Source organism: Lactuca sativa, chromosome 5, assembly GCF_002870075.4.
Source record: "Lactuca sativa cultivar Salinas chromosome 5, Lsat_Salinas_v11, whole genome shotgun sequence".
NCBI lineage: Eukaryota > Viridiplantae > Streptophyta > Magnoliopsida > Asterales > Asteraceae > Lactuca > Lactuca sativa.
Window position 1 is genome coordinate 219,699,133 of NC_056627.2, and position 25,756 is coordinate 219,724,888.

The 25,756-nt window shown below is 37.6% G+C and overlaps 1 protein-coding gene across 6 annotated transcripts; it reads left to right on the plus strand.

Annotated features, from left to right (window-relative positions):
- The first annotated feature begins 18,898 nt into the window (after positions 1 to 18,898).
- LOC111883691 (mitochondrial Rho GTPase 2) lies at positions 18,899 to 25,314 on the plus strand. 6 transcript variants are annotated; one of them, XM_023880012.3, is made up of 15 exons: positions 18,899 to 19,063; positions 20,153 to 20,404; positions 20,486 to 20,627; positions 20,798 to 20,938; positions 21,038 to 21,214; positions 21,293 to 21,547; positions 21,635 to 21,703; positions 21,776 to 21,826; positions 23,370 to 23,441; positions 23,530 to 23,729; positions 23,818 to 23,887; positions 24,479 to 24,591; positions 24,665 to 24,803; positions 24,884 to 25,039; positions 25,103 to 25,314. In XM_023880012.3, the coding sequence occupies exons 2-14, from the start codon at positions 20,181 to 20,183 to the stop codon at positions 25,031 to 25,033; spliced, it is 1,803 nt and encodes a 600-aa protein (XP_023735780.1). In that variant the 5' UTR covers positions 18,899 to 19,063; positions 20,153 to 20,180; the 3' UTR covers positions 25,034 to 25,039; positions 25,103 to 25,314. The 6 variants fall into 6 exon arrangements, with proteins under 6 accessions (XP_023735780.1, XP_052627436.1, XP_023735781.1 ...); XM_052771476.1 differs by having other exon boundaries at positions 25,237 to 25,314; XM_023880011.3 differs by having other exon boundaries at positions 18,900 to 19,063; positions 25,106 to 25,314.
- The last annotated feature ends 442 nt before the right edge of the window (positions 25,315 to 25,756 follow it).

Sequence of the window (25,756 nt, forward strand, 5' to 3'; positions counted from 1 at the left end):
GCCGTTAAACGGGGCTTTTTTTGGTCGCACCCGATTAAACGGTCGAATTTTGACTTGGTATGTTGAAACTAAACATTTTTAAGGACATTTTGTGGGTGTTTCTAATATATTTCAACCCTTACCAAATCATTATAAAAGTCCCAATTTAATTAACCTCTTCCAAAAGGTTAACGGACAATTGATACAGCGAGGCTTATCAACGGAAGGAGGGGTTAAAATGACGGAATAAACTTCGGGTTGTCACAGATACAAACCCCGACTCAACTCGTCGAATCTAGCAAGAACTCAACGGGTTCTCCTTCAATCATATCATCGGGACCATCTTCATCCGACTCGCCGAGTTCATCCTTGAACTCATCGAGTTCATCTCCCTCATAAGAACACGTCTAGCCTATGACTCGCTGAGTTGTATGAACAACTCGTCGAGTTTATCTTCAAGGGTTGGGAGATTGCCTTGGACTCATCGAGTCTGCTCAATCCACTCGTCGAGTCCCATGATGTCCAGGTGCCTTTTTGTACCTAAACAACTAAGGAACTTTCCTTCCTTCCACTGATCCATCCATAGAAAGGATTTGATGGCCAATACACACCGACTCGCCAGTTCCAAGAACAACTCGTCGAGTCCATCCTTGACCCTTACTATACAATCGATTTAAATGGGTCTTAACACATCAAAACCCTAGATCTGGCCTCCTAATGTCCCTTTTATACGTAAAGTTCAAAACTTGATGCACATGCATGGGGTTTTTGGCTCAAAAATCCATAAAAAGTGTTCTATAATGTGCATGGGGCTCTCATGGCTATAAAGTTGGCACCTTTATGCCATGAGACCCCTCCAATGACTCAGATCTGAAAGTAGAATCCCATGAATCACTTCACAAATCCAACAATGGCTTGGAAAGCCCTAAATGCACCCAAAATCTAAGCCCTAAAGGTGATTAAGCAAATGGAAGACCAAAATAGGGGTATTTACCTTGATTAAGCTAAAAATGGAATAAGATCTCTGGATCTACAAGCCCCAACTCGAACTCTCTCGCCTCCTTCTTCTTCTCAACCTTCACAAACCACCAAATGCACCAAAATGGCCTTAGATCTCACAAAAACGGTTAGGGTTTCAATATGATGTGTTCTGGGAGCATAAGGGACGATGGAGGCTGGAATAAGTTGTTTAAATAGGGTGTAAACCCTCAAATTTAGGGTTTCACTTAAACAACACCTACTCGTCGAGTTAGTCTCCCGACTCATCGAGTAGGTCACTTAAACTGACCGTAGATCTCGACTCTACTCGACGAGTTGGGCCTCCAACTCGTTGAGTCCCAGAGAAAACACAAGAATACTTTGAATTAAATGCGTACCAGGAATCGGGTGTTACATTGAAGCAGGCTTGAAAGTCCCAAATCCTTTGTAGATTCATAAATAAAATATAAACAAGAAAGAACAATGAAGAACACAGAAATATCAAAACTTTTCTTTCACCAAGAAAGGGTTTGCTTTCACCAAGAAAACGGGTTGTCACAAAGACTATTGATACAAAGCCATCACAAAGAACTAATTAGGATTTTATCCTATACAAGATTATATACTAAACTATTATGGAGAATCTCTTCAATCAAGGGATTGTATCTAATCTAAGTATAAACTGATCTAGTACATAAGGAATGTATCAAATTAGATATTCTCTAGATTCAGATATCAGCACCAACACATCAGAAGTTGATCAGAGCATCAACTTCAAGGAGTCTCACTTATCAGGTCCTTAGTGTTAGCATCTGGAGATCAGCTTTAGCTTTAGTCATCAACGTCAGGGTCAAGCGGTGTCAGTGTCTGGATATCAGCTTCAACTTCAGTCATCAGCGTCAGGGTAAGTTGGAGATAGTGAATGACCATCAGTGAGTATCATAAGCGTATCATCTAATCAGTGTGTCATCATTGTATAACCATCAACGCCTGGACTCACTAATCAGTCTTTCGTAGATGGTTTCCTCATGCCTTTCGTGCTGATAGAGTCTTCAGGGTCTTTCAGTCATCAGGGGATGTTCTTCAATCTTTGAGATATGAACTTCCATCAACATATCTTCAGATTAACTCGCTAAACATAACTATACATTATATATTTTGCATCATCAAACCTATACAACTGAGTGACCCAACAATCTACCCCTATTTGATTATTTCAAAACTAAACTAATAAAGAATGAACTAATAGATAAATACAACTGAAGTAATATATTGATTTCTGCTCCCCCTTAGATTTCCCCCCCTTATATGTATAATCTTCTTCTTTCAAGAGTGTTTGCTATTGAAAGTAGAATGATCAAGTAATAGCATAGTAATAGCATAACTACATATATCTCCCTCTTTTTGACAACATTAATAGGTACTACTTATTTTTTTTTATTATTTGAAGACATCAAGTAACCTAAAATAAAAAGAAAAAATCAAACAAAGTTAGAGGATAAGATAGGTGTATCACACTATTGTGTTGTTGAAATAGTAGATCATTTACATAGAATTGCAAAGTCTCATCAGCATATGGTTTTAAACGTTGAATCATGAACTTCTTATATTAGAAGAAAAAGGGCGAGAGTGGATAGGTGCGTGTAATATATCATGGTAATGATATACCCATTGGCACAAAGTTTTCAAGTTCTCATCAATGTCTGGTATTTGACACGGAATCATAAAACTTTTAAGAAGAATGATAAGGACAAGAATGGGTTGGTGCGTGTGATAGCCTACGATACATAGACTAACCATCAGCACAAAATTTCAAACTTTTATCAGTTTGTAGTATCTCACAGTGAATCATCAAGTTCTTATAAAGAAGACTTGTGGAAAAGAAGTAGGATGTCTAAATTCGTAAGAATTGGTTTAATCCTTGCATCATAGAGTTAGTTGCAGTCTAGAATCAAAGATTCACCGTCAATTCGTAATGATACCATGTTATACTTCATTCTAGAAGGTAAAGGACATGAGAAAAATATTGGCTATGAGAAGGGATAACATCCTTGCCTTATAAGAGTTTTCATTTGTGACCAGGCAATATCTCTTAGTTGAAAAATAGACTTTGCTATTAGATTCACCATAAGAGATGGATGGCTCATTTAGTCTTAACAGATAAGATTATGACCTGTCGGGTTAAAGACTTCTGAAGTGACGTCTCATTAGGTCACCAACTGCTAGTAGACACAAGACTTAAGGCATATGCGACAACATTTGTTCCAGGCACGTTGATTTCTCAAAAGTTACATACTTGGCTTATGAAATACCATTATCCAATCATGAAAAGTACAATGATATTATCAAAAGAGACCAAACTAGATAAGGCATAGGTTTTAGCTTCAAAAACCATTTCTACCTGCTTGTTAATTTGTGCTCATTTGCCTTTGTCAAACTTGATTGTTACCCCTACGCTTGTTGTGACAACCCGATATTTCAACTCTTTGTAATGACCTAAAAAGTCAAGTATTGTAACCACTTTTGAGTTAATGAAATTAACTTCAAAAATAAAATGTCCAAAAATTTTCTATTTAATTACCTACTATGTTTGATGTCTTTAAACCGTGATCGTACGTAAAACAGAACACCCAAATCCGACTTTGTATATTGAAGTTATGATTTTTCCAAGTCCGGCTTAGCAATAGACAGCTAAAAACTCGAATCGGAGATCGAGCGACTTTTGGCCGGAATGACCTAAACGAGAATCGAAGGTCTCGACAATGGTATTTCAGCGGTAAAAAGTCTGGCAAAAACTGACGTCAGATTAAGAAGTTATGAATTATTAACGAACTTTTCTTACCCCGACCTTTTAAAAATAAATAATAAAAATAATTTCGAAATTTGCCGACGGAATCTAAACGAAAGTTGTAGAGCATAGTCTCACCTACGCGTGGATATAAAGAACGTCGAAAACGGAGTTCGTATGAAGGAGATATGAATTTTTGAAGTTTGCTAAATAATTAATATATAAATTTAATTTAAAATCGGTATTATCCGAAGGGTGAGTCACCGGGTCCATCCGAGTTACGCCCGGCGTACCCTCGTACGCCCAGCGTACTCAAGGACTAGGCTCCGGTTCGTCCACGTCGCCCCTATGCGAGGCTATGCCCCGTCCCATCCGAAGCCGAGGCAGTCGAGGACCCGGTCACGCATGACGCACGAGTACGCCCCGTGTAACCTCGTACGCCCAGCGTACCGAGGCCACTCAACCCCTATAAAAGGGATGCAAGGGTTCCGGGGAAACTTGCTCATTTTCTCTCATTTTTCTTGCGTTTTGCCTTGTTTTCCGTGCCCGTGCTAACCCGAAGCCCCGATCACTTTGCTCAAGTCCCGAAGGTCGTTTGTGCTCCCGAGATTCCCGAGAATCCCGAGAAAATCCGCTTTCCCGAGAAGAATTTCTGCGCAGTTTTTCATCACGCTTTTTCCGATCTTTCAAGTGAGTTCATACCCTTATAATCTACACTTTTAAATGTTTTATAAATAACTTTTATATGCTTTTAAGGGGGGAATACAAGTAAAACATACGATAATTATCGTGTGTTAAATATAAAGTTTCGTTATACACTTTTTATCAACGGAATCATATGTGATTTATAACTATTATAGGGAAACTTTCGTATGCAAAATATATCACGATAACATCATATTTTTGGAAATGAAAAATGTGGTTATATATGTATAGATCAAACACTCTGCTTGTACTGTATGTATATATGTTCATCCGGGTACTATATAAATTATAACTTTTCATAACAAGTGAGCATTTTTACTAGGGATTACTATACAAACGAGACACACTTTTAGAAAACTATAATAGATATAGTTTTACGAGAACATTACGAACTTTTACATACTAGAAACACTATTTCAAGAAGTTTACTTTCACATACCAGAACTAATGAACATTTTCACACGTAAATCAGTTTTATACTAAATGTTGTGAGACATTAACTTCACGTACGTTCGAGTACGCATTTCAAGTCCTGTATTATATACCAGAATCCCTTGGAGGGGGAGCATGGTGTTTGTGTATAGATCTATACGGGCTTGACAACCCGCGCCCTGACTGTTAGCTACAGTCCACCATTTGGGGTAACAAACGTCAGAACATTCCAACGCCTGAAGAACGTTGTGTATAGGCATTTCTAGTCAATAGCATGGTTATAAAACTCACATGGAGTATTAAAAACATATTGATTTACGGGGTTTTTCAGAAGTATTGGAAATTTTATACTTACATACATTTTTAGAAACAAACATTGGTCTTGAGAGAAGGCTACTTTTATACTAGTAGAAAATATAGGATTTTCTAGAAGCAAACAAACAAGAACAAAACATTTCATTTCATACAAACATTGTCATTTAATACTTATGAAACTCACCAGCTTAAATGCTGATCTACTCTTTCAAAACTACTTGTATGTCCCAGGGATTCAGTAATTATTTTCATTTGAGTACAAATACATGCATACAACAAATTATTTTCATGATTATTAACTATACAACAAGTATTTAGACAAGTTGGACACTCCGATTAAGACTCGATATATCTAATCAGATTTGGGACAAATATAGCGTGATCAACTATATTTGCCCGAGATCGGAACAATGTATATCGAGGAACGCTTGTAGTGAGCAACAAGTGAAAACTTACCAAAAACATCACGAGGATCAAACACAAGAATTTAAATACTATAGGAGTATTTACTACATAAACTAGTTTAACTTACATGTTTAGTCTTACATGTTCCAACTTTATTCAATTCTTATAACCCTATTCTCGTACAGTCAAATGGCTGGATTTCATCACCCCGGCGACCCCTACTATCCCAACCAAGGTAACGGGGGATGGATCGAAGATGATCCCGAGGAGGACGAAGAACCCATAGAATTGGATGAAGAGGATGACTCTGGTACCGACTCAGAGTCGGAAGTGATCAACCCACCACCCGCACAACCTCCCGCCATCGTAAGGAACTTTCAAGGACCGACTCCCGTTTGGGGAAGTCACCTCCACCATTGGAGCCAACAACAAAGTCTACGCCCTCCCTATGGCATGTGCCGAGACTTCTATGATGTCCGCGGCGGAGGTTCAGCCGATCGGGCACTCCCAGTCATGGTGGGCAAACTCGCCAACCAATCCTACCAATCCGGAGTGCAAGCTAGCCGGATTCGGGAAGTCAACATGGAAGTATAGGTTCACACTTCCGACATCCGTAGGCTGGACAGAGCTCAGGACAATGCCCAACTCCAAACCGAGGCATTCCAGGCGCAAATGATTGCAGCCCTCGCCGAATTAAGGGAACAACAGGCCGTCTTCGATAGGCGTCTAATGGAGTCAAAGCAATCGGATGCGGAGTCAAGCTCCAAGCGCAACCTACGTCGCAAGTAGTGCTTGCCAAAATCTCAAATTTTGTTATAAGTTAGGACCTCGGCTAAAAGTTTTTATTTTTCTTAAACTTTGTAACCGGAGACCCTTTTAGGGGTCAAATATTCGTGATCATTGTATCAACTATTATATTAATATAATTGGCACGCTATTATTACTACTTTGAGTATTTCGTTCAATCCTTTAAAATATTATGGAGAAACCATGCGCTTGTTTCATATATTCGGATTTACGAATAACCTTCATCCTTCTATCTTTAAAAACTCATACTATCATCTGTTGTTGAACCGTAACAATTTAGTTCATGAGACACATACATTTTCTATGCTATAAAAATCTTATCTTTATCTTTTCAACCTATAGTTGAAGGATGCCTCCGCGTAGAAACCCGAGACGAAACAACGGTGAGGAAGCACCGATACCACCACCGCCTCCACCACCTCAATTTGATGCTTCCATGTTCCAAGCAGCAGTCACCGCAGCTGTAGCGGCTGCCATGTCACAACTCAATACCCCTGTTGCTACTGGCTCGGGAATTGACACGTTTCCTTCCAACCATGGCGAGAGTCATGGACAACCCCGAGAGTGCACCTATAAAGACTTTACGAATGCCAAACCACGAATATTTAATGGGACCAGTGGTGTGATGATTTTGAGGCAGTGGATTGAAAGGACAGAGTCAGTCTTCGAAATCTGCTCCTGTCCCGAACACAACAAAGTTAAGTTTTCCACCTTCACACTTACCGATAGAGCTTTAACTTGGTGGAATGGCCACGTTAAGGTACTTACTCTGATAGTGGCAAATTCCATAAGCTGGGAGAGCTTAAAAATCATGCTGATGAGAGAATACTGTCCACGCGGAGAGATTCAAAAACTCGAAAACGAACTCTGGACTCTGGGAATGGTTGGTACCGACATAGCAACTTATACCAACCGATTCTGCGACCTGACAATCCTTTGCCCAGATATGATTGCTCCTAAGAGCAAGAAAATAGAGAGGTACATTTGGGGACTGACGCCCCAAATACGGTCAAGCGTGTTAGCTTCAAAACCCAACACCTTTGAAAGTGCCAAGGAACTGGCACAATCTCTTGTTGACTATGGAGGTCATCAGAACTCAACAGTTTCTGCACCAGAACCACAGAGGGGAGACAACAACAACAATAACAGGAAGAGAGTATGGAATAAAGGGAAGAGTGGGTCCTCCCAAGCATCCGCGAAGAAACAACTGGTTTCAGTGAATGCTGCTACTGTACATACTACCGTTCCTACAAATGCCTACCCAATAAAGCCTTATGTAGGTAACCTTCCAAAGTGCACCAAATGCGCTTACCACCATCATGGACCTTGTCGGGAAATGCAGTGCTCCAACTGCAACAGAAAGGGACACACTGTCCGTTTCTGCAAGGATTCCGCAAGGCCGATCACTCAAGTTCCCAACGCAGGTGTAGGCCAAACTTGCTACGGCTGTGGCGAGGCGGGCCACTACAAGAGGAACTGCCCAAAGGCAGCAGGCACCGGCGGTGTGGGACGAGTTTTTGCTATAGGCCACGATGAAGCCGTAGCTGATCCGACTGTAGTTACTGGTACGTTCCTTCTCGATAATTCATATGCATGCATACTATTCGATAGTGGAGCGGAGAGAAGCTTCGTGAGTCAAAACTTTATTCACTTACTTAAACGTGCACCTAGCAAGTTAGAAAAATCATTCACTATAGAAATGGCAAACGGATTAACGGAAAACACTAACTACATATACATGGGTTGTACATTAACTTTAGACAACCATTCTTTCCCAATCAACCTCATGCCATTCCAAATTAAAAGCTTCGACGTTATAGTCGGCATGGATTGGTTAAGTCTTCTTCACGCCGACATCATGTGCTTTGAAAAAGCAATTCTTCTTAATCTCCCTAACGACGAAACATTAGTGATTTACGGCGACAAATCAAGTACAAACATTCGCATCATTTCGTGCATCCAAGCTCGAAAGTGTTTGCGGAAGGATTGTCAAGCATTCCTTGCACACATCGTCGATACGAGTCAGGAATGGAAGGACATCAAGAAAATTCCAGAAGTACGCGACTTTCCCGATATATTTCCAGAAGAACTACCGGGATTACCGCCACAACGCCAAGTCGAGTTCAGAATCGACTTAGTTCCAGGGGCTACCCCAGTAGCGAAATCGCCTTATCGTTTGGCACCAGTGGAGATGCAAGAACTTTCCAGTCAACTTAACGAACTCCATCAAAAAGGATTTATTAGACCAAGTTTCTCACCTTGGGGAGCACCGGTCTTGTTCGTAAAGAAGAAAGACGGATCGTTCCGTATGTGCATTGACTTCAGAGAACTGAACAAACTTACTATCAAAAATCGTTATCCTCTACCCCGCATTGACGACCTATTTGATCAACTTCAAGGAGCAAACTATTTCTCAAAGATAGACCTACGATCCGGATATCACCAATTACGAGTACTAGAGGAGGATATTCCCAAGACAACTTTCCGAACCCGTTACGGACACTATGAGTTTGTAGTAATGCTGTTCGGATTAACCAACGCACCAGCAGTATTCATGGACCTAATGAATAGGGTGTGCCGCCCTTACTTAGATCAGTTCGTCATCGTCTTCATCGATGATATACTTATCTACTCCCGAAGTAAGGAAGAGCATAGTCAACACCTACGAAAAGTCTTAGAAACACTGCGATTGGAGAAACTCTATGCGAAATTCTCTAAATGCGAATTTTGGATTCGAAGAGTCGAATTTTTGGGCCACGTTGTTAGCGAGAAAGGGATACACGTGGACCCCTCCAAAATTAAGGTCATCGAGAACTGGTCGGCACCAAAGACACCTACAGAGATTCGTCAATTTCTAGGTCTAGCTGGCTACTATCGTAGATTCATAAAGAACTTCTCTAGCATTGCGAAACCTCTTACTACATTAACCCAGAAAGGCGTGGCCTTTGACTGGGAAGCGAAACAAGAGAAGGCATTCCAAACACTGAAACAGGCCTTGTGCACCGCACCGATACTATCCCTCCCTGAAGGGATAGAAGATTTCATAGTGTATTGTGATGCATCAAACCAAGGACTTGGTTGTGTTCTTATGCAGAGAGGGAAGGTTATTGCTTATGCCTCCCGACAGCTTAAGACACACGAAGTGAACTATACGACACACGATCTTGAGTTAGTACCAGTGGTATTTGCTCTGAAGATCTGGAGACACTACTTATACGGAACAAAGAGTACTATTTTCACCGATCATAAGAGCCTTCAACACATTTTTGATCAGAAGGAACTTAACATGCGACAACGACGATGGGTTGAGTTACTCAATGACTACGAATGTGAAATTTGTTATCATCCTGGCAAGGCCAACGTGGTAGCTGACGCCCTCAGTCGAAAAGAATACACTGGTCGGAGAGTCAAATCTCTGACTATGACTATCCATTCCCACTTATCCACACAAATTAAGGAGGCACAACTGGAAGCTTTACAACCTGAAAATATAGCGGGTGAATCCCTGAGAGGAATGGAAAAGAATCTAGAAATCAAGGGAGGCGGAGCATATTATCTCATGGACCGAATCTGGACACCGAAACATGGTGGTTTCAGAGACGTAGTCATGGCCGAAGCACACAACACGAGATATTCCGTTCACCCAGGTTCAGATAAAATGTATCTGGATCTTAAGAAACTGTACGGGTGGCCTAACATGAAAGCAGAAATTGCTACCTTCGTAAGTAAATACCTTACATGCGTTAAGGTTAAGGTCGAGTATCAGAAACCGTCAGGATTACTACAACAACCGGAGATACCAGAATGGAAATGGGAACAGATTACTATGGACTTCATAACCAAGTTGCCTAAGACGACGGGTGGACTCGATACCATATGGGTCATCGTCGACAGATTGACCAAATCTGCGCATTTCCTACCAATCAAGGAGACTGACAAGATGGAAAAGCTTACAAGAACTTACATAAGGGAAATAGTGCGACTGCATGGTGTTCCGATATCCATTATCTCCGATAGAGATAGTAGATTCACTTCAAGATTCTGGCAGTCACTACAAAGTTCCCTGGGGACTAGGCTAGACATGAGTACAACCTACCACCCACAAACAGACGGGCAAAGTGAGATAACGATACAAACTTTGAAAGATATGCTGAGAGCCTATGTGATTGATTTTGGAAAGGCATGGGATATCCATTTACCTCTTGTCGAATTTTCATACAACAATAGTTATCATACAAGCATAAAGGCTGCTCCGTTTGAAGCCCTCTATGGTCGAAAGTGCAGGTCCCCTTTGTGTTGGACTGAAGTTGGCGACACCCAGTTAGCTAAAGGACGAGTTCCTGAAAGCACTCTCACTGGTCCGGAAATCATACGAGAAACGACAGAGAAGATCGTTCAAATTCGTGAACGATTGAAAGCCTCTAGAGACCGACAGAAAAGCTACGCTGACCAAAGGAGGAAACCTTTGGAATTCCAGGTAGGAGACCACGTTTTATTGAAGATCTCACTGTGGAAGGGTATAATACGCTTTGGAAAGCGTGGGAAACTAAATCCAAGATACGTAGGGCCTTTTGAGATTCTTGCCAGAATCGGCCCTGTGGCTTACAAGCTTAATCTACCGCGTGAACTTAGTAACGTGCATCCAACCTTCCATGTCTCGATTTTGAAAAAGTGTCTGTCCGATGAGACTCTTGTTATTCCACTCGACGAGATCGAGATCAACGAGAGCCTCAACTTTGTGGAAGAACCGGTATAAATCATGGACCGAGAGGTCAAACAAACGAAACAAAGTGGCATACCCATCGTGAAGGTTCGCTGGAACGCCAAGCGAGGACCTGAATTCACATGGGAACGCGAAGATCAGATGAAACAAAAGTACCCTCATCTTTTTCTCTGATTCACTAGTATCTTTACTACTTTAAAATTTCAGGACGAAATTCCCTCTAACGGGGGGATGATGTGACAACCCGATATTTCAACTCTTTGTAATGACCTAAAAAGTCAAGTATTGTAACCACTTTTGAGTTAATGAAATTAACTTCGAAAATAAAATGTCCAAAAAGTTTCTATTTAATTACCTACTATGTTTGATGTCTTTAAACCGTGATCGTACGTAAAACAGAACGCCCAAATCCGACTTCGTATATTGAAGTTATGATTTTTCCAAGTCCGGCCTAGCAACAGACAGCTAAAAACTCGAATCGGAGATCGAGCGACTTTTGGCTGGAATGACCTAAACGAGAATCGAAGGTCTCGACAATGGTATTTCAGCGGTAAAAAGTCTGGCAAAAACTGACGTCAGATTAAGAAGTTATGAATTATTAACGAACTTTTCTTACCCCGACCTTTTAAAAATAAATAATAAAAATAATTTCGAAATTTGCCGATGGAATCTAAACGAAAGTTGTAGAGCATAGTCTCACCTACGCGTGGATATAAAGAACGTCGAAAACGGAGTTCGTATGAAGGAGATATGAATTTTTGAAGTTTGCTAAATAATTAATATATAAATTTAATTCAAAAATCGGTATTATCCGAAGGGTGAGTCACCGGGTCCATCCGAGTTACGCCCGGCGTACCCTCGTACGCCCAGCGTACTCAAGGACTAGGCTCCGGTTCGTCCACGTCGCCCCTATGCGAGGCTATGCCCCGTCCCATCCGAAGCCGAGGCAGTCGAGGACCCGGTCACGCATGACGCACGAGTACGCCCCGTGTAACCTCGTACGCCCAGCGTACCGAGGCCACTCAACCCCTATAAAAGGGATGCAAGGGTTCCGGGGAAACTTGCTCATTTTCTCTCATTTTTCTTGCGTTTTGCCTTGTTTTCCGTGCCCGTGCTAACCCGAAGCCCCGATCACTTTGCTCAAGTCCCGAAGGTCGTTTGTGCTCCCGAGATTCCCGAGAATCCCGAGAAAATCCGCTTTCCCGAGAAGAATTTCTGCCCAGTTTTTCATCACGCTTTTTCCGATCTTTCAAGTGAGTTCATACCCTTATAATCTACACTTTTAAATGTTTTATAAATAACTTTTATATGCTTTTAAGGGGGGAATACAAGTAAAACATACGATAATTATCGTGTGTTAAATATAAAGTTTCGTTATACACTTTTTATCAACGGAATCATATGTGATTTATAACTATTATAGGGAAACTTTCGTATGCAAAATATATCACGATAACATCATATTTTTGGAAATGAAAAATGTGGTTATATATGTATAGATCAAACACTCTGCTTGTACTGTATGTATATATGTTCATCCGGGTACTATATAAATTATAACTTTTCATAACAAGTGAGCATTTTTACTAGGGATTACTATACAAACGAGACACACTTTTAGAAAACTATAATAGATATAGTTTTACGAGAACATTACGAACTTTTACATACTAGAAACACTATTTCAAGAAGTTTACTTTCACATACCAGAACTAATGAACATTTTCACACGTAAATCAGTTTTATACTAAATGTTGTGAGACATTAACTTCACGTACGTTCGAGTACGCATTTCAAGTCCTGTATTATATACCAGAATCCCTTGGAGGGGGAGCATGGTGTTTGTGTATAGATCTATACGGGCTTGACAACCCGCGCCCTGACTGTTAGCTACAGTCCACCATTTGGGGTAACAAACGTCAGAACATTCCAACGCCTGAAGAACGTTGTGTATAGGCATTTCTAGTCAATAGCATGGTTATAAAACTCACATGGAGTATTAAAAACATATTGATTTACGGGGTTTTTCAGAAGTATTGGAAATTTTATACTTACATACATTTTTAGAAACAAACATTGGTCTTGAGAGAAGGCTACTTTTATACTAGTAGAAAATATAGGATTTTCTAGAAGCAAACAAACAAGAACAAAACATTTCATTTCATACAAACATTGTCATTTAATACTTATGAAACTCACCAGCTTAAATGCTGATCTACTCTTTCAAAACTACTTGTATGTCCCAGGGATTCAGTAATTACAGGTAACAAACCGCTTTTGAAGAAAGGACGCTGCGGCGCTAGTTTAAATTCATATTTTGACATCATATTGTAATTGATTTTGAACATGTACCTTTTGACAATGTAAACTTTCAATTATATATATATATATATATATATATATATATATATATATATATATATATATATATATATATATATATATATATATGATGGTTGTATTGCTTTCTTTACTATGTATTCATTTGTTACGTTACCATATGAAGTCATTTGCCCCCGAACGTTTCCGCCGTTCCGGTTTGGAGGTGTGACCCCTGTGGTTCAATTCTTCCAATAGCTAGAGACACTTTTAAACACAATGTATGACCATCATGACATTTCTCGACAATTCCATTAAAGTGATGCAATGAAATTGCAAATCATGAACTAGATGTATATTGACACATTAGGTAAACCATCATCAAGACCTAGTTGAAACTATCTAAAAACATCACACAATCAAGCATCCATGTTATATCTTGTTTAACTTCAAATCAGTGCCTGAGATCAAAGAACCTTGAACACACAAAAAGATAAAAATGTTAGGAGCTTTAGGGGTAAATAAGCTCTAATGTCCATAGATAATTTGAACATCAGACACATCGTTAAATTTGTCTCCTGGAGTTGAACGTTTAACTCCATTGATACTTCAGTGCATTCTTCCCCTTATATTTCTATCAGTTGATAGAAAATTTACACTTGAAAAACTTTGCCGAGAAGACCTACACACCACCTGTCACCACTTGTTTTTTTATTTTTAGAATTAAACCATAATAAAATAAACATAAACGAAAAAATTTAAACGAACTAAAATTAAATAAAATCAACTAGAAAAAGTTTAACATAAAAGCGAACTAATTAATCCTCTGGAAAAACGATTAAAAAAATAAATAAATAAATAAAAATAATTTACAACATACCTTTCGGGTTAGACTTTCCTTCTTGACTATCAAACATGTCTTTTGTACTCCTTGTGCACTTTTGTTGAGGCAGTCACATTTCCTTTTGGCATCTTAATGCAAGATTAGCCATGATGTCCTTTCCTTTCATAGGACTATATGAAAAAAATTAAACAACATAACTATTACTTTTAATTTCATTGTGAAACCAAAGCCAGACATTAGGCAAAGTAAACTCATATCGTCCTTTAGCCAAATGCTCCTAGCATGCTGCAAGTGCTTAACCCTACCTAGTCCCTTCGTAAGGGGATCTGCTGGATTATCTTCTAGATTACATGCTTAGTGAGACTTAGTTGTCCTTTTGCATGCTTATTGGGCCTGGAATATATACAATACATGTTTAGTGGGCCTTAGTTGTCCTTTTTCATGCTATTGGACCTGAAACTTACATTACATGTTTATTTGGGCCCTTGTAGTCCATTTACATACTTGTGACTTTGTACATACTCATACATACACTTTGGGCCTTGTATAAATACAACATATTCGGAAAAACATTATTTACTATGTTAAATAGTGTGATACAATATTCGCGTAAATTTAGTTAAGTTTCTTGTGAGACACGTATTCATCCGTACCTATCTAGCGTACAACCTTAAGTCATGTAGTTATAACCAGAGTCTCCTGGAGGGAGAGCGAGAGTTAGTGTATAGATCTATACGGGGTTGACACCCCACGCCTGAGCTGTTCGCTACAGTTAGACTAGGTCAGTCTAGGGCGACAAACCTTACTTTAAACAAGTCGGCGCCTGAAAAACGTCATGACAGGCAGATCAGTCATATCAAGTATGGTTATAACGAACTCACAGAGAAATTAACTCCATTATAAAATTTACGGAATACATTTACAGTTTGGTAACACGGTAACATACATACACTTGTACTCAGTCTTAGGGTGTTAAGACCACAACGTTTTATAAACAGATAATATCAGATTGTCTGGGAAAAACATACAACTATACAATGCCTTCTACTTACAACAACAAATATCAGATTTTCTGGGATCATTCACTTTATACATTTTCAAATATTAACACACATGCATTAATACAAGATCGTACACAAACACTTCAAACCGTTTTTCAGAAAATATCGGATTTCTGGTGTTTACAAAGTAATACAAAACATTTTACTCAAACATGCTTATGAACTCACCAACATTATATGTGTTGACGTTTTCAAATTAACTTGTATTCTCAGGGAATCGTTAAGCAGAAAGATCGACAGGAACATGTGGAAATTGTCATATTTTGTATCATCATACATTAACTATTTGGGCATGTAATATATAATACAATACTTGATGTAAACACTGATGGTTGTATTTGGTATGTATGATGATGGTGTTTGTCATGTTTCATTTATATTCAGTGTGATGATATTCCAAGACGAAGTCACCCAAACCCCCGAACGTTTTCGCCGATTTATTTTGGTTCAGGGGGGGGGACAAATTGGTATCAGAGCAATGTTTATAGTGAACTGACATATCTAGTCATACAAGATATGCAACTATAAATAAATACATTGAGACTAAAATACTCTGAACAAAATAAAAATTCATACCTATGTGTGCAATTTTAGGGTAATAACATAATAAGAAACAGTAAAAGTCTTTGGAGGATTTGAACATCGCGGTTAAACCCGGACAATTATGTAGTCGTATTGGGGGTAAATGTAGCCTGATCAACTACGTTTATTCAAAATACGACCAACATGTGTTCGGGAGTAATCATGATGGTCAATGAATCAAAAACTTACCACCTAATTATCCAAAGAGATTAGAGAACCAAATTTAAACAATTAAAAATTGGTGTGTTATTTATCTCTGGTATTTATACATTTTGTGCAGTCGACATGGCTGGATTCCATTTGCCAGGAGACCCCTACTTCCCCAATCAGGGGAACGCAGGCTGGCTTGACCCAGAGGAGGACCTCGAGGAGGAACAGGAAGTGGAAATTGAAGATGGACCTGCTGAGCCAGTGGTGGATTTCGAGGAAGAGGAGCCCCGTGACACTGATGACGGTGACTTGGACGCAGAGTCCGAGGTCATCAACCCACCATATCCAGCGAGGGTGCCCGCACACTGATTGGCCCCAATGGCCCTACGCCTCCATGGGGCTCATGATATTTGGAGATGGAGCAGGCAGCAGGGACGACCCCTGTTTGGTATGGAGAGAAGGTTCTATGATCTTAGTAATGGTGGACCAACCGACCGAGCACTTTCGGTCATAGTGAGGCGTACGCGAGATATTGGTAACCAGGCTCAGGACACTACTGATCAGATGAATCAGATGTGAGCTGCGGTCGCAAGAGCAGAAAGAGAAACACATGATTTCTAGTTTATTTACAATAACAAACTAAAGGTATGTTTTTTATTATCCACTCTCCTAAATTGAAAATAGCTATGTACTTTAGGGTTCTTAAATTCAAATTGTTGTTTGCATATCATAGTGAGAACATAGATCCTTTAGGGTGTATGCGAACTCAGGGTTTTTTTTTTTGTTTTCAAACAAAAATATGAATTTTGTTATTTATAAATCCATCAACTATTTGAGCTCGAATCATACAAATCATGGGCAGCGATGGAGCTTGAACACGGGACAAAAGTGGTAACGGGTGAGGATTCGATGAAAGAGGCGGAAGATTACCTCGATTCCGCCATGGAAAGCGCGATGGAGAAGTTCAGAAGGTTCTAGGAAGAGATGGAACACAAAGCGAAAAAAGAGCTACATGGATTGTTGTCGATCAGAGAAAGTGCGAGGAGGTTGGGAAAATATATGGAGAAAGCGACCAATTTCGTTTCTAACCAGAAGATGTGTTGATAAGGTTCTTGGTAAATCATGGTTTTGATTTGGCTTTCTGAGTTTAAAAAGAGATGTGGTAAATCATGGTTCTAATTTTTGCATTTTTGGATTTATTGGCAATTGATTTTGTATTATTGGGGTGTTACAAAGAGACGTGTGTATCTTAAATATGAACCCAAATATTTATATGAGATGGGTTCTTATGATATGGTATTAATGAGAGAGAGAGAGAGAGGTTTTTAATAAAACTTTAAAATAAATAGAAGAAAACATAAAAAAAGTATGAAGAAGGGAAATTTAATATTTTTAATTTGATGAACTTCAAATGTGTCTGACTTGATGTTAGTGAGGCCTTGTTTGATATTGAGCTGACCGGGTCCGGTCAGTCTGTTTGATAAAAACGAAAATGGGCTGATTCGGTCAGCATCTACTGACCCATCTACTTACCAAGTCCATGTTTTAAAAGTAGCTGACCCAAAAAAAGACTGATATGCCCTAATAAAAAGAACGCATCTCTTCATCTATTGTTGTTCTCCCTTTGTTCTTCCACACAAGGTTCTTGACGCAGTTCTTCCTTCCCACCACTCTGAAGCCACCGTCTCAAGCAGATCCGCCAGCCTCCGCCTCTCGCCAGCGCCGATCAAGCTTCATACCCTTTCTCGTTCTCTCTTCTTTGATCCTTCCCCTCTCGATTCAGGTAAATAACATTTTTTGCTGCTTTTTTGTTTTGACTGAGTTTTTTTGTGCTCGATTATTAGTTAGTTGTTTTACGTTTTCAGTTGGATATTTTTCATATTATCGTTTGTTATTGATGAAACTCTTGGGGTTTTGGGGTTGGTGATCCCAAATCAGGAAAATTGATAACTTCAACTAGATTCAAGTATGGAGCCAAAACAAGAATTTGATGAAAATGAATGATTATCTGCCTATTTTGCCTATAAAAGTTTCAATATCAAGAAACGTGAAGTCACGATTGCTTCATTTAATTTAAAATAACACTAGATTCATCGCATTTTGGTGTCATATAATTCTAGATAAGGCTTCCAAGTTGATCAAACTTTTAGGACCTTTTCATATAATGTACTGAATTGTTTTGTGGCCCTATTTATATCTCTTGGCTATACTTTGATGTAAATCATAAATTGCATATATTTATTATTATAAAATCTATCACATAACATTTTTTTTTTATCATAATAGGTTCTGATGGTGCAAGAGAAGGGTGTGAAAAAGACTATTAAAGATGGAATTGTGATGCAAGTATGAAATATGACAAAAAAAGAATTTACAATGGAATTTAGATGTATTTTAGTTTTTTGCAAAGAAATTGGTGAAACATGCTCTTAAAGATGCAATGTATTTTTTTTTTCTTTTTTCATACATGCACTACATAGCAATGTACTTTAGTTTTTTGGTTAGTTTTTTTTTTTTAAAACCTACATTAGATGGCAATGTACTTTTTTGGTTTTTTTGTGTTCTTTTTTAAACAAATAAATAACATTGTACTTTATGTTTTGTTTTTTCTTTTTTTAGAATTTTATAACAATATAAATGTAAATGGTACTTAACAAAAAAAAAATTATCTCACAATAAATAAAACAAAAAAATAAAATAAAAAGGTAAAATGGTCATTCGTAGACTCATAATCCAGTCAGATGTATTCAGTCAGGTACCCAGGCTCTGACTCGGTCCACCCTATTTCCCTTGCTGACCCAAGCAAAATAAGCCCTGCCCTAATTTGCCCCTATGTCCATTTAGAAAAAAACGCGAACAGAGAGCAACTATCGCCTCCTTCCTCACGTCTGCAATTTTCGGTGCCTCCTTACTCCTGGCCGGCGACGCCATCGAACATTGCCGCCGGTGTTCCTCAGCCTTCCACAGTAGCGCAGGTAAGCAACATATTTTTCGATTTTTTTCTGAAATCACGATTCACAAACAAGGTGAAGAAATTTGATTTTTTTTTTCGCTTCCTTCATTACTTCCGCATCTCCGGTGTTCTTCATCTTGTTTTGTTAGAAGTTGTAACAGGCACAATTGACTTGCATTTTGCACCAATTTTTCTGAAACTTCTCCGTGTAATATCTTGATTTTATGAAGCGACTCTCCTTTTAGAACTATACTTTCACCTTCTCATTCAAATTTCATGATCAGTTTCTTGAAATCCCATTGTATAGGCCCTAATAATTCGAGCCCTAAAACCATATCATGACCACCTAATGGTATAAGCAACGTATCCGTAATGAATTCCTTAGATTGTATCATCCAAGTAAACTTTTTGCAAATGTGTTGATAATGAAGATGATTTTCCCCAGCTACCCCTACATTTTGGGTTGCTATCTGTTCAACTTTGCACCCTGGTCTTTAATCTGAGTTTAAATCCAAGAAGTTGTGAGTACTTCCAGAATCGATGAGAATATGTATAGGCTTTCTACCTACAAACCCCACAACTCTCATTGTTTGATATCCTTGAATTCCTGACAAAGCATTCACAGAAATACATGGTTCTTGATCACCCAAAAGAATCATATCAATATCATCTTCGTTTTTACCACTATCATCTTCATCTAAACCCATAATCTCTACTGTAAAGATTTGAGTTTTCTGGAACTGACATTTGTGATTCCTATCATATGGTTGGTCACAGTAATAACATAGTCCATTTGCTTGTTTTTGTGCTCTTACTGATGCAGGAATGCAATTTCTTTGACCATTCTTTTTAGGAAAATTTTGAATGGGGTTTTTGAGGGGAATAAGTGAAAGTTGACAAGAGAAGAGAAGACTTTTGCTTTTTAGATATGTTTTAGGTTATACATGGAGTTTAATCATGTTGTACCCTTTTTATAGTTGAAAGAATCATGAAGCTCTTTTATTGGAGCTTTTAATTGTTTTGGGTACAACAAGTTAGGTTTTGTCTTTAGTTGTAAAGTTTGGTATAGCTTGTGCTATAATTTGCTTATATTATAGTAATCTAATTGCAGTCCAATTTCCTGTTCATCTTCACTGTCAATGGGTGGAGGTATGTCTGCACCCAAGCCGGGCCCCATGATCGGCCTTCGGATTGTTGTTGCCGGTGACCATGGCACCGGTAAGTCCAGCTTGATTAGCACTGCTATTCCTGCAAATGATCCTCCGGTTTTACCCGAAGTTCCTTCTGTGTTGGCCCCTATCCGGTTACCTGATGATATGTTCCCTTACTGTGTTCCTATAACGGTGATCGATACGTCTTCAAGGTATTGGGTTATTGAATAACACCCCCTTGTTTAATTTCAAGAAGATATAATTAAGTATGTTTTTTTTTTTTCTTATTCCAGTTTGCAGCATAGAGATGAACTTGCTGAGGAGCTCAAGACAGCTGATGCGATTGTGGTTACGTGTTCGTATGATCAACTTGCTACACTTGATCTTGATCATCGATTGTGCACATTTTGGCTAAAGTATCTCCAAGACTTACAGGTAACTTTAAGCTTTAATGTCAAAAGTGGGTAACCAACTATCTATTGGGTTTTAAAAACACCCCTACGTTTTGAGAAGGCAATTGGCTTTTAATTTTTTTTGTTTTCAAAAATAGATTTGTTATCTTGATTAGGCAATCTCTAATATCATCTTTAAACATTTACATACAGGTAAAAGCTCCTGTCGTCGTGGCATTTTGTAAGTCAGATATAAAACAACCAATTCATTTGCCAAAGCTGATGTTACCCATTCTCCAACGGTATCCTCAGCTTGAAAATTACTTGGAGTGTTCAGCCAAACTGCGTACTCTAGTAAGATCCCATGTTTTTTTTTTTTTTGTTTCAACATGATACTTTCTCTTTTCTCTGTGTTTAAAGTTTCTAATGTTTATATTGTTTTTGTTTTTTCAGACACCCGATATTTTTCTATACGCACAAAAAGCCGTCCTTTTCCCCACTCCACCACTTTACGATCGTGAAACAAAAACTTTAAAGCCTCGATGTTTGAGGGCGTTGATTGGAGTCTTTACTCTTTTTGATTCTGATAAAGATGGGTGTTTAAGTGACAAAGAGTTTAACGACCTCCAGGTTATGTCTATTTATTTTATGTTACTGCATGTTCTATGGTTGTTTAACGATTTATATCCTTTTTTATTTTTTGAACAGGCCAAATGTTTTGGGACACCTATGGAAGATATAAAGGTGCAGTGTGTGAAAAGTTGTGTAGAAAAGATCATGCCAGAAGGAGCTGTCATTGATAATAAGCTTACATTAAGAGGCTTTCTCACAAACCATGCGGAGCTTATTGAACATCATCATCCAGAAATTACATGGACCATCTTAAAAAAGAATGAATATGACAATGAAATCAAGTTCTGCTGTGATCGATTGCTCCCTCCTATTAAAAGAACCCTTGATCAGGTGATTTTATATTTGGTAAACATTTTTGAAATGCAAAATTTTTTATTCTAGCAATAAAATAATACAGTTATTTTTTATATTTTGTAGAGTGTGGAGCTGACAACTGAAGCTCTGGAACATCTTAGAAGAGTTTTCTCCTTGTTTGACATTCGTGGTGTATGTTCTAGAATCTTTTTTGTAATATTTAAATATTTGAATAAATTGATAGTATGCTTGTTTTTTAATTAGGACGGGGCCTCTAATGCACGTGAGCTAGAAGATCTTTTTTCTACCCAACCAGTAAGGTACTCTAGTTCAGTCATGGTCTTTTTAATTTTAATTTTTTTTTTTAATTTTTATATTAAGGTTTTATATCGAATTTGGTTCTTGGAATAAGGATCAAAAATTCAAAATCCATATGAAACTCGAAATAAGGACCAAAGTCGACACAAAACCTTGAAATAAGGACCAAATCTGAAAAAAAGGTTTCGGATTTAGACTAAACAAGCTAAAATTAAAAAAGTGCAGGGACCATTTTTTGTAGTTTATTCTGTTATTTCTCTTTTGCTGTGTTTTTTTGTATATGTCAACTAGGTGTGAGACCCGTGTACTACACGGGTTTATTTAAAAAAAATTAATATCTGCATTTTTTTCCCTTAATAGCAGCATACTTTCATTTGTATCACATAATAGCATCGGTCTTAGAAAGTTTGATCCCATAATAACGCCATACTTTTATTTTTCACATTTTTTTTACTAATAAAAGTGGAAATCATCCATTGGTGACTTCCCAATATTAACTGTTATCTTTCAACTACACACTCTCCTCTACCTATACATGATCTTCACTCATTTTCCTGTCAAATAGATAATTCATCACCCATATCAAAACACAAGTAAAAAGATGATGAGCAAATATCAAGGGCAAAATGGTCCAAATACTGTAAAATAGTCCTAAAACAAACTCAAGTTATTTCGTAACGATCCTAAAACAAACTCAAAAAATTAACTTTGTTGGAAATGAGTTACCTGAATACAAGTTGAATACAGGTAGTCCAATTGACATATGTGAAATGAATTTTTTTTATAAAAAATCTAAAATAAAGCAAACCTCCCCCACACTTTTAATTCCATCTAATAGCATCATACTTTTGAGCAATGAAAACCATTATAAGGCTGCATGGGTATGAGAAAATAACCCAACAGATATGAGTAAATATCAGGGGCAAAATGGTCCAAATATGGTTAAACCTAAACAGATTAAGTTTTTATTAACAAAATACAAAATACAACAGCACGAAATAAAACTATTTACAAATTAAACAATGAACTAATATAGACTAATATCAAATTAATATTAATGGTCCCCAAAGTTTAATAAGATATTAATTTTGAAAGTGAAACGCATAAATACAAAAGATATATTGAATAAAGTAACTTTTTAAATTGCAAAATGTCAACTTTTATGCTTAACTGGTCAAGAGAATGTTACATTGATTTCCATTGTTTGTATACAAATTCTAATAACAATCATTGTATTTGTTTTAATCACATATATTGGAGAGTTCAAACAGCTTAGTATAGACTAAAATACCATTCTGTAATCAGTGAACCAATCTTTATCGTCTCCATATACAAATGACAAACAACAAAAGTGGTAGATCTAATAGAGTAATACGGGAAGTTAATACTTAATATAGACTATTATCAGATTAATATTAATGGTCCCTGAAGTTTAATAAGATGTTAATTTTGAAAGTGAATTGTAGAAAAAAAGGCAATGTTCATCAAAAGTAGCTTTGTCTACACTAATTAAACTGATATTGCAAATATTACATTACAGTCTCTGGATGAAGCTCCATCTGTAGAGGTAAATGTATTGGGAGAGTTATCAGTCACAGGATTTTTATCAAAGGTATATAACCATTTAATTAAATAAATTATATATATATATATATATATATCCAGCGATCTTTATTAATGTTTGCTGAATCTTTTTGCAGTGGGCTCTAATGGCATTGCTCAACCCTGTACTTACTGTTGAAATTCTGAAAGACATGGGATATGCTGGAAATCCTACTTCTGCAGTCAAAGTCACACAAAGAAGAAGAGTTGACCGGTCAGACAGAAATGTCTTCCAGTGCTTTGTTTTTGGAGCTAAAGAGGCTGGGAAATCCTCACTTATGCATGCCTTTGTTGGAAGGTTTTTCTCTTATGACTAAATAAGACAAAATTTTACTATTTGTTTTGTATTGGTTTTTCATGATATTATGTTTTATTTTTACACATAGGCCGTTTTCTCAAGATTATACTCCAACAATCGAGGAGCGCTATGCTGTTAATATTGTTGATTTCCCGGATGTAAGTACATTTCTTTATATCCTGATATATGCTTTTGTAATCCATAGTACCGTATATTACTTTTTTGGTCCCGGGTATATATGATTTATGCAAATTTGGTCCCAAAAACTTTTCTATTGCAATTTTGGTCCTTATTCAGGGTTTTTGTAATATCTCTGGATGGAGTCTAGTCATTGTTCAAAGTAAAACGACTATTTTTTGGACCAAAATTGCAACAATCAGCTATACCCAATGACCAAAAATGTGTTTTACTCAATAATATATGTGCTTCAAGTGTGATTGATGTTTCTTTGAGTAAACTATGTTTTTGGTCTCTTGAGTATATATGTTTTTTGGAAATTTGGTCCCAAAATGTTTTTTTATTGCAATATTGGTCTTTATTTGAGTTTTTTGTAATGTTTGTGTTCCCTATTCATGGAAAATGACCATAATTGCAGAAAAGCTATACGCAAGGACCAAAAATAGTTGGTTTACTTGGAAAGGGGACTAAAAACCAAAAATGATGACCAAAATTGCAAGAGAACTTTCTGGGACCAATTGCAAATGTATTGTCAGGGACCAAAAGTGTAATTTCTTTTTCATTATTTACAGGGAAGGAGAAAAACTTTGATTTTGCGAGAGATTCCCGAAGATGCGACCCGAAAGTTGTTGACACATAAGGATGCTTTGGCAGCCTGTGACATAGCAGTATTTGTTTATGACAGGTAACCTTTTTTATTTTTATTGTTTTTAAATCAGGGACATTTTTGTCTTTTTATTTTGCTGTTTTCTAACCAGTGCAAGCGCGACTTCGTCGGCAAAAGCAACAGAGTTGCTTGTTCAAGTAGAATCCACAGGGTATGTGGTCCCTTGTCTCATTGTTGCAGCTAAATGCGATCTCGTACCTTTTGCAACCACAATACAAGATACAACAAGGGTAGGGTATACATATACATCTTTCCCTGTCTTTCTGTCTGTATTAAGTTAAAAAAAGTGACATTGTATTTGTCTTTGTAGGTGAGTATGGGAATAGAGGTGCCTATACCCATAAGTACAAAGTTTGGAGACTGTAATCATATATACAGAAAAATTGTGAGTGCAGCTGAGCAGCCTCATTTGAGAATTCCCAATTCTCGGAAACAGTCTGGAAGCGTTCTCTTCTGGTAGTTTCTGGTAAGTGTTGTCTGTATAAGGTTATATCTGGATGTTTGAAAAATTGATTTTTTTTTTTTCTAGCAGTTGCCCTTGTTGGGCTAGCTTATGCTGCTACCAGGGATAAACCATGTGACCACCCCGGGCCTCATGATGATACACGGCCTACAGTATTAATTTGGTTGGATATTTGATGTGTTGCCATCATTGTATTGTAGGTATATATTTGGTTGGATAAATGTTAATACAACTCATCCTGAGATCAATATCTTTCATAAAAGGTGTATTTATTATTATTTTTTTTGTTGATATTGAATTAGTTACCTTTTATATGCAGAAAATTCTACTCTCCTTTCATCCCATTAATCACCATTGATATCATGTTCTAGAAAAACATTTATTTTGGGTCAAAGTTAACACTTAAATAAATAAAAGTACGTTTTTTTGTTACAGTTACTTTTTCAATGTTAACAAAATATACATCTTAAATTTCCAATAAATAAATGCAAAATACATACAAGCGTTTTTGTTAAACATTTACCCTCTTATTTATAAAGTTTGGGGATGTCAAAAAGTCTTGTGGGTCGTCGAATATGGGGGATATTTGTTAAAAAAATTGGGGGTGGCGGCGAGGGTAATAGGAAATCTAATAAAAAATAGCAATGACTTGAGTTACCAAAATTCAAAAAAAAAAAAATCATGTTTATAAGATGTTATAGCAATAACATATAATGTGTA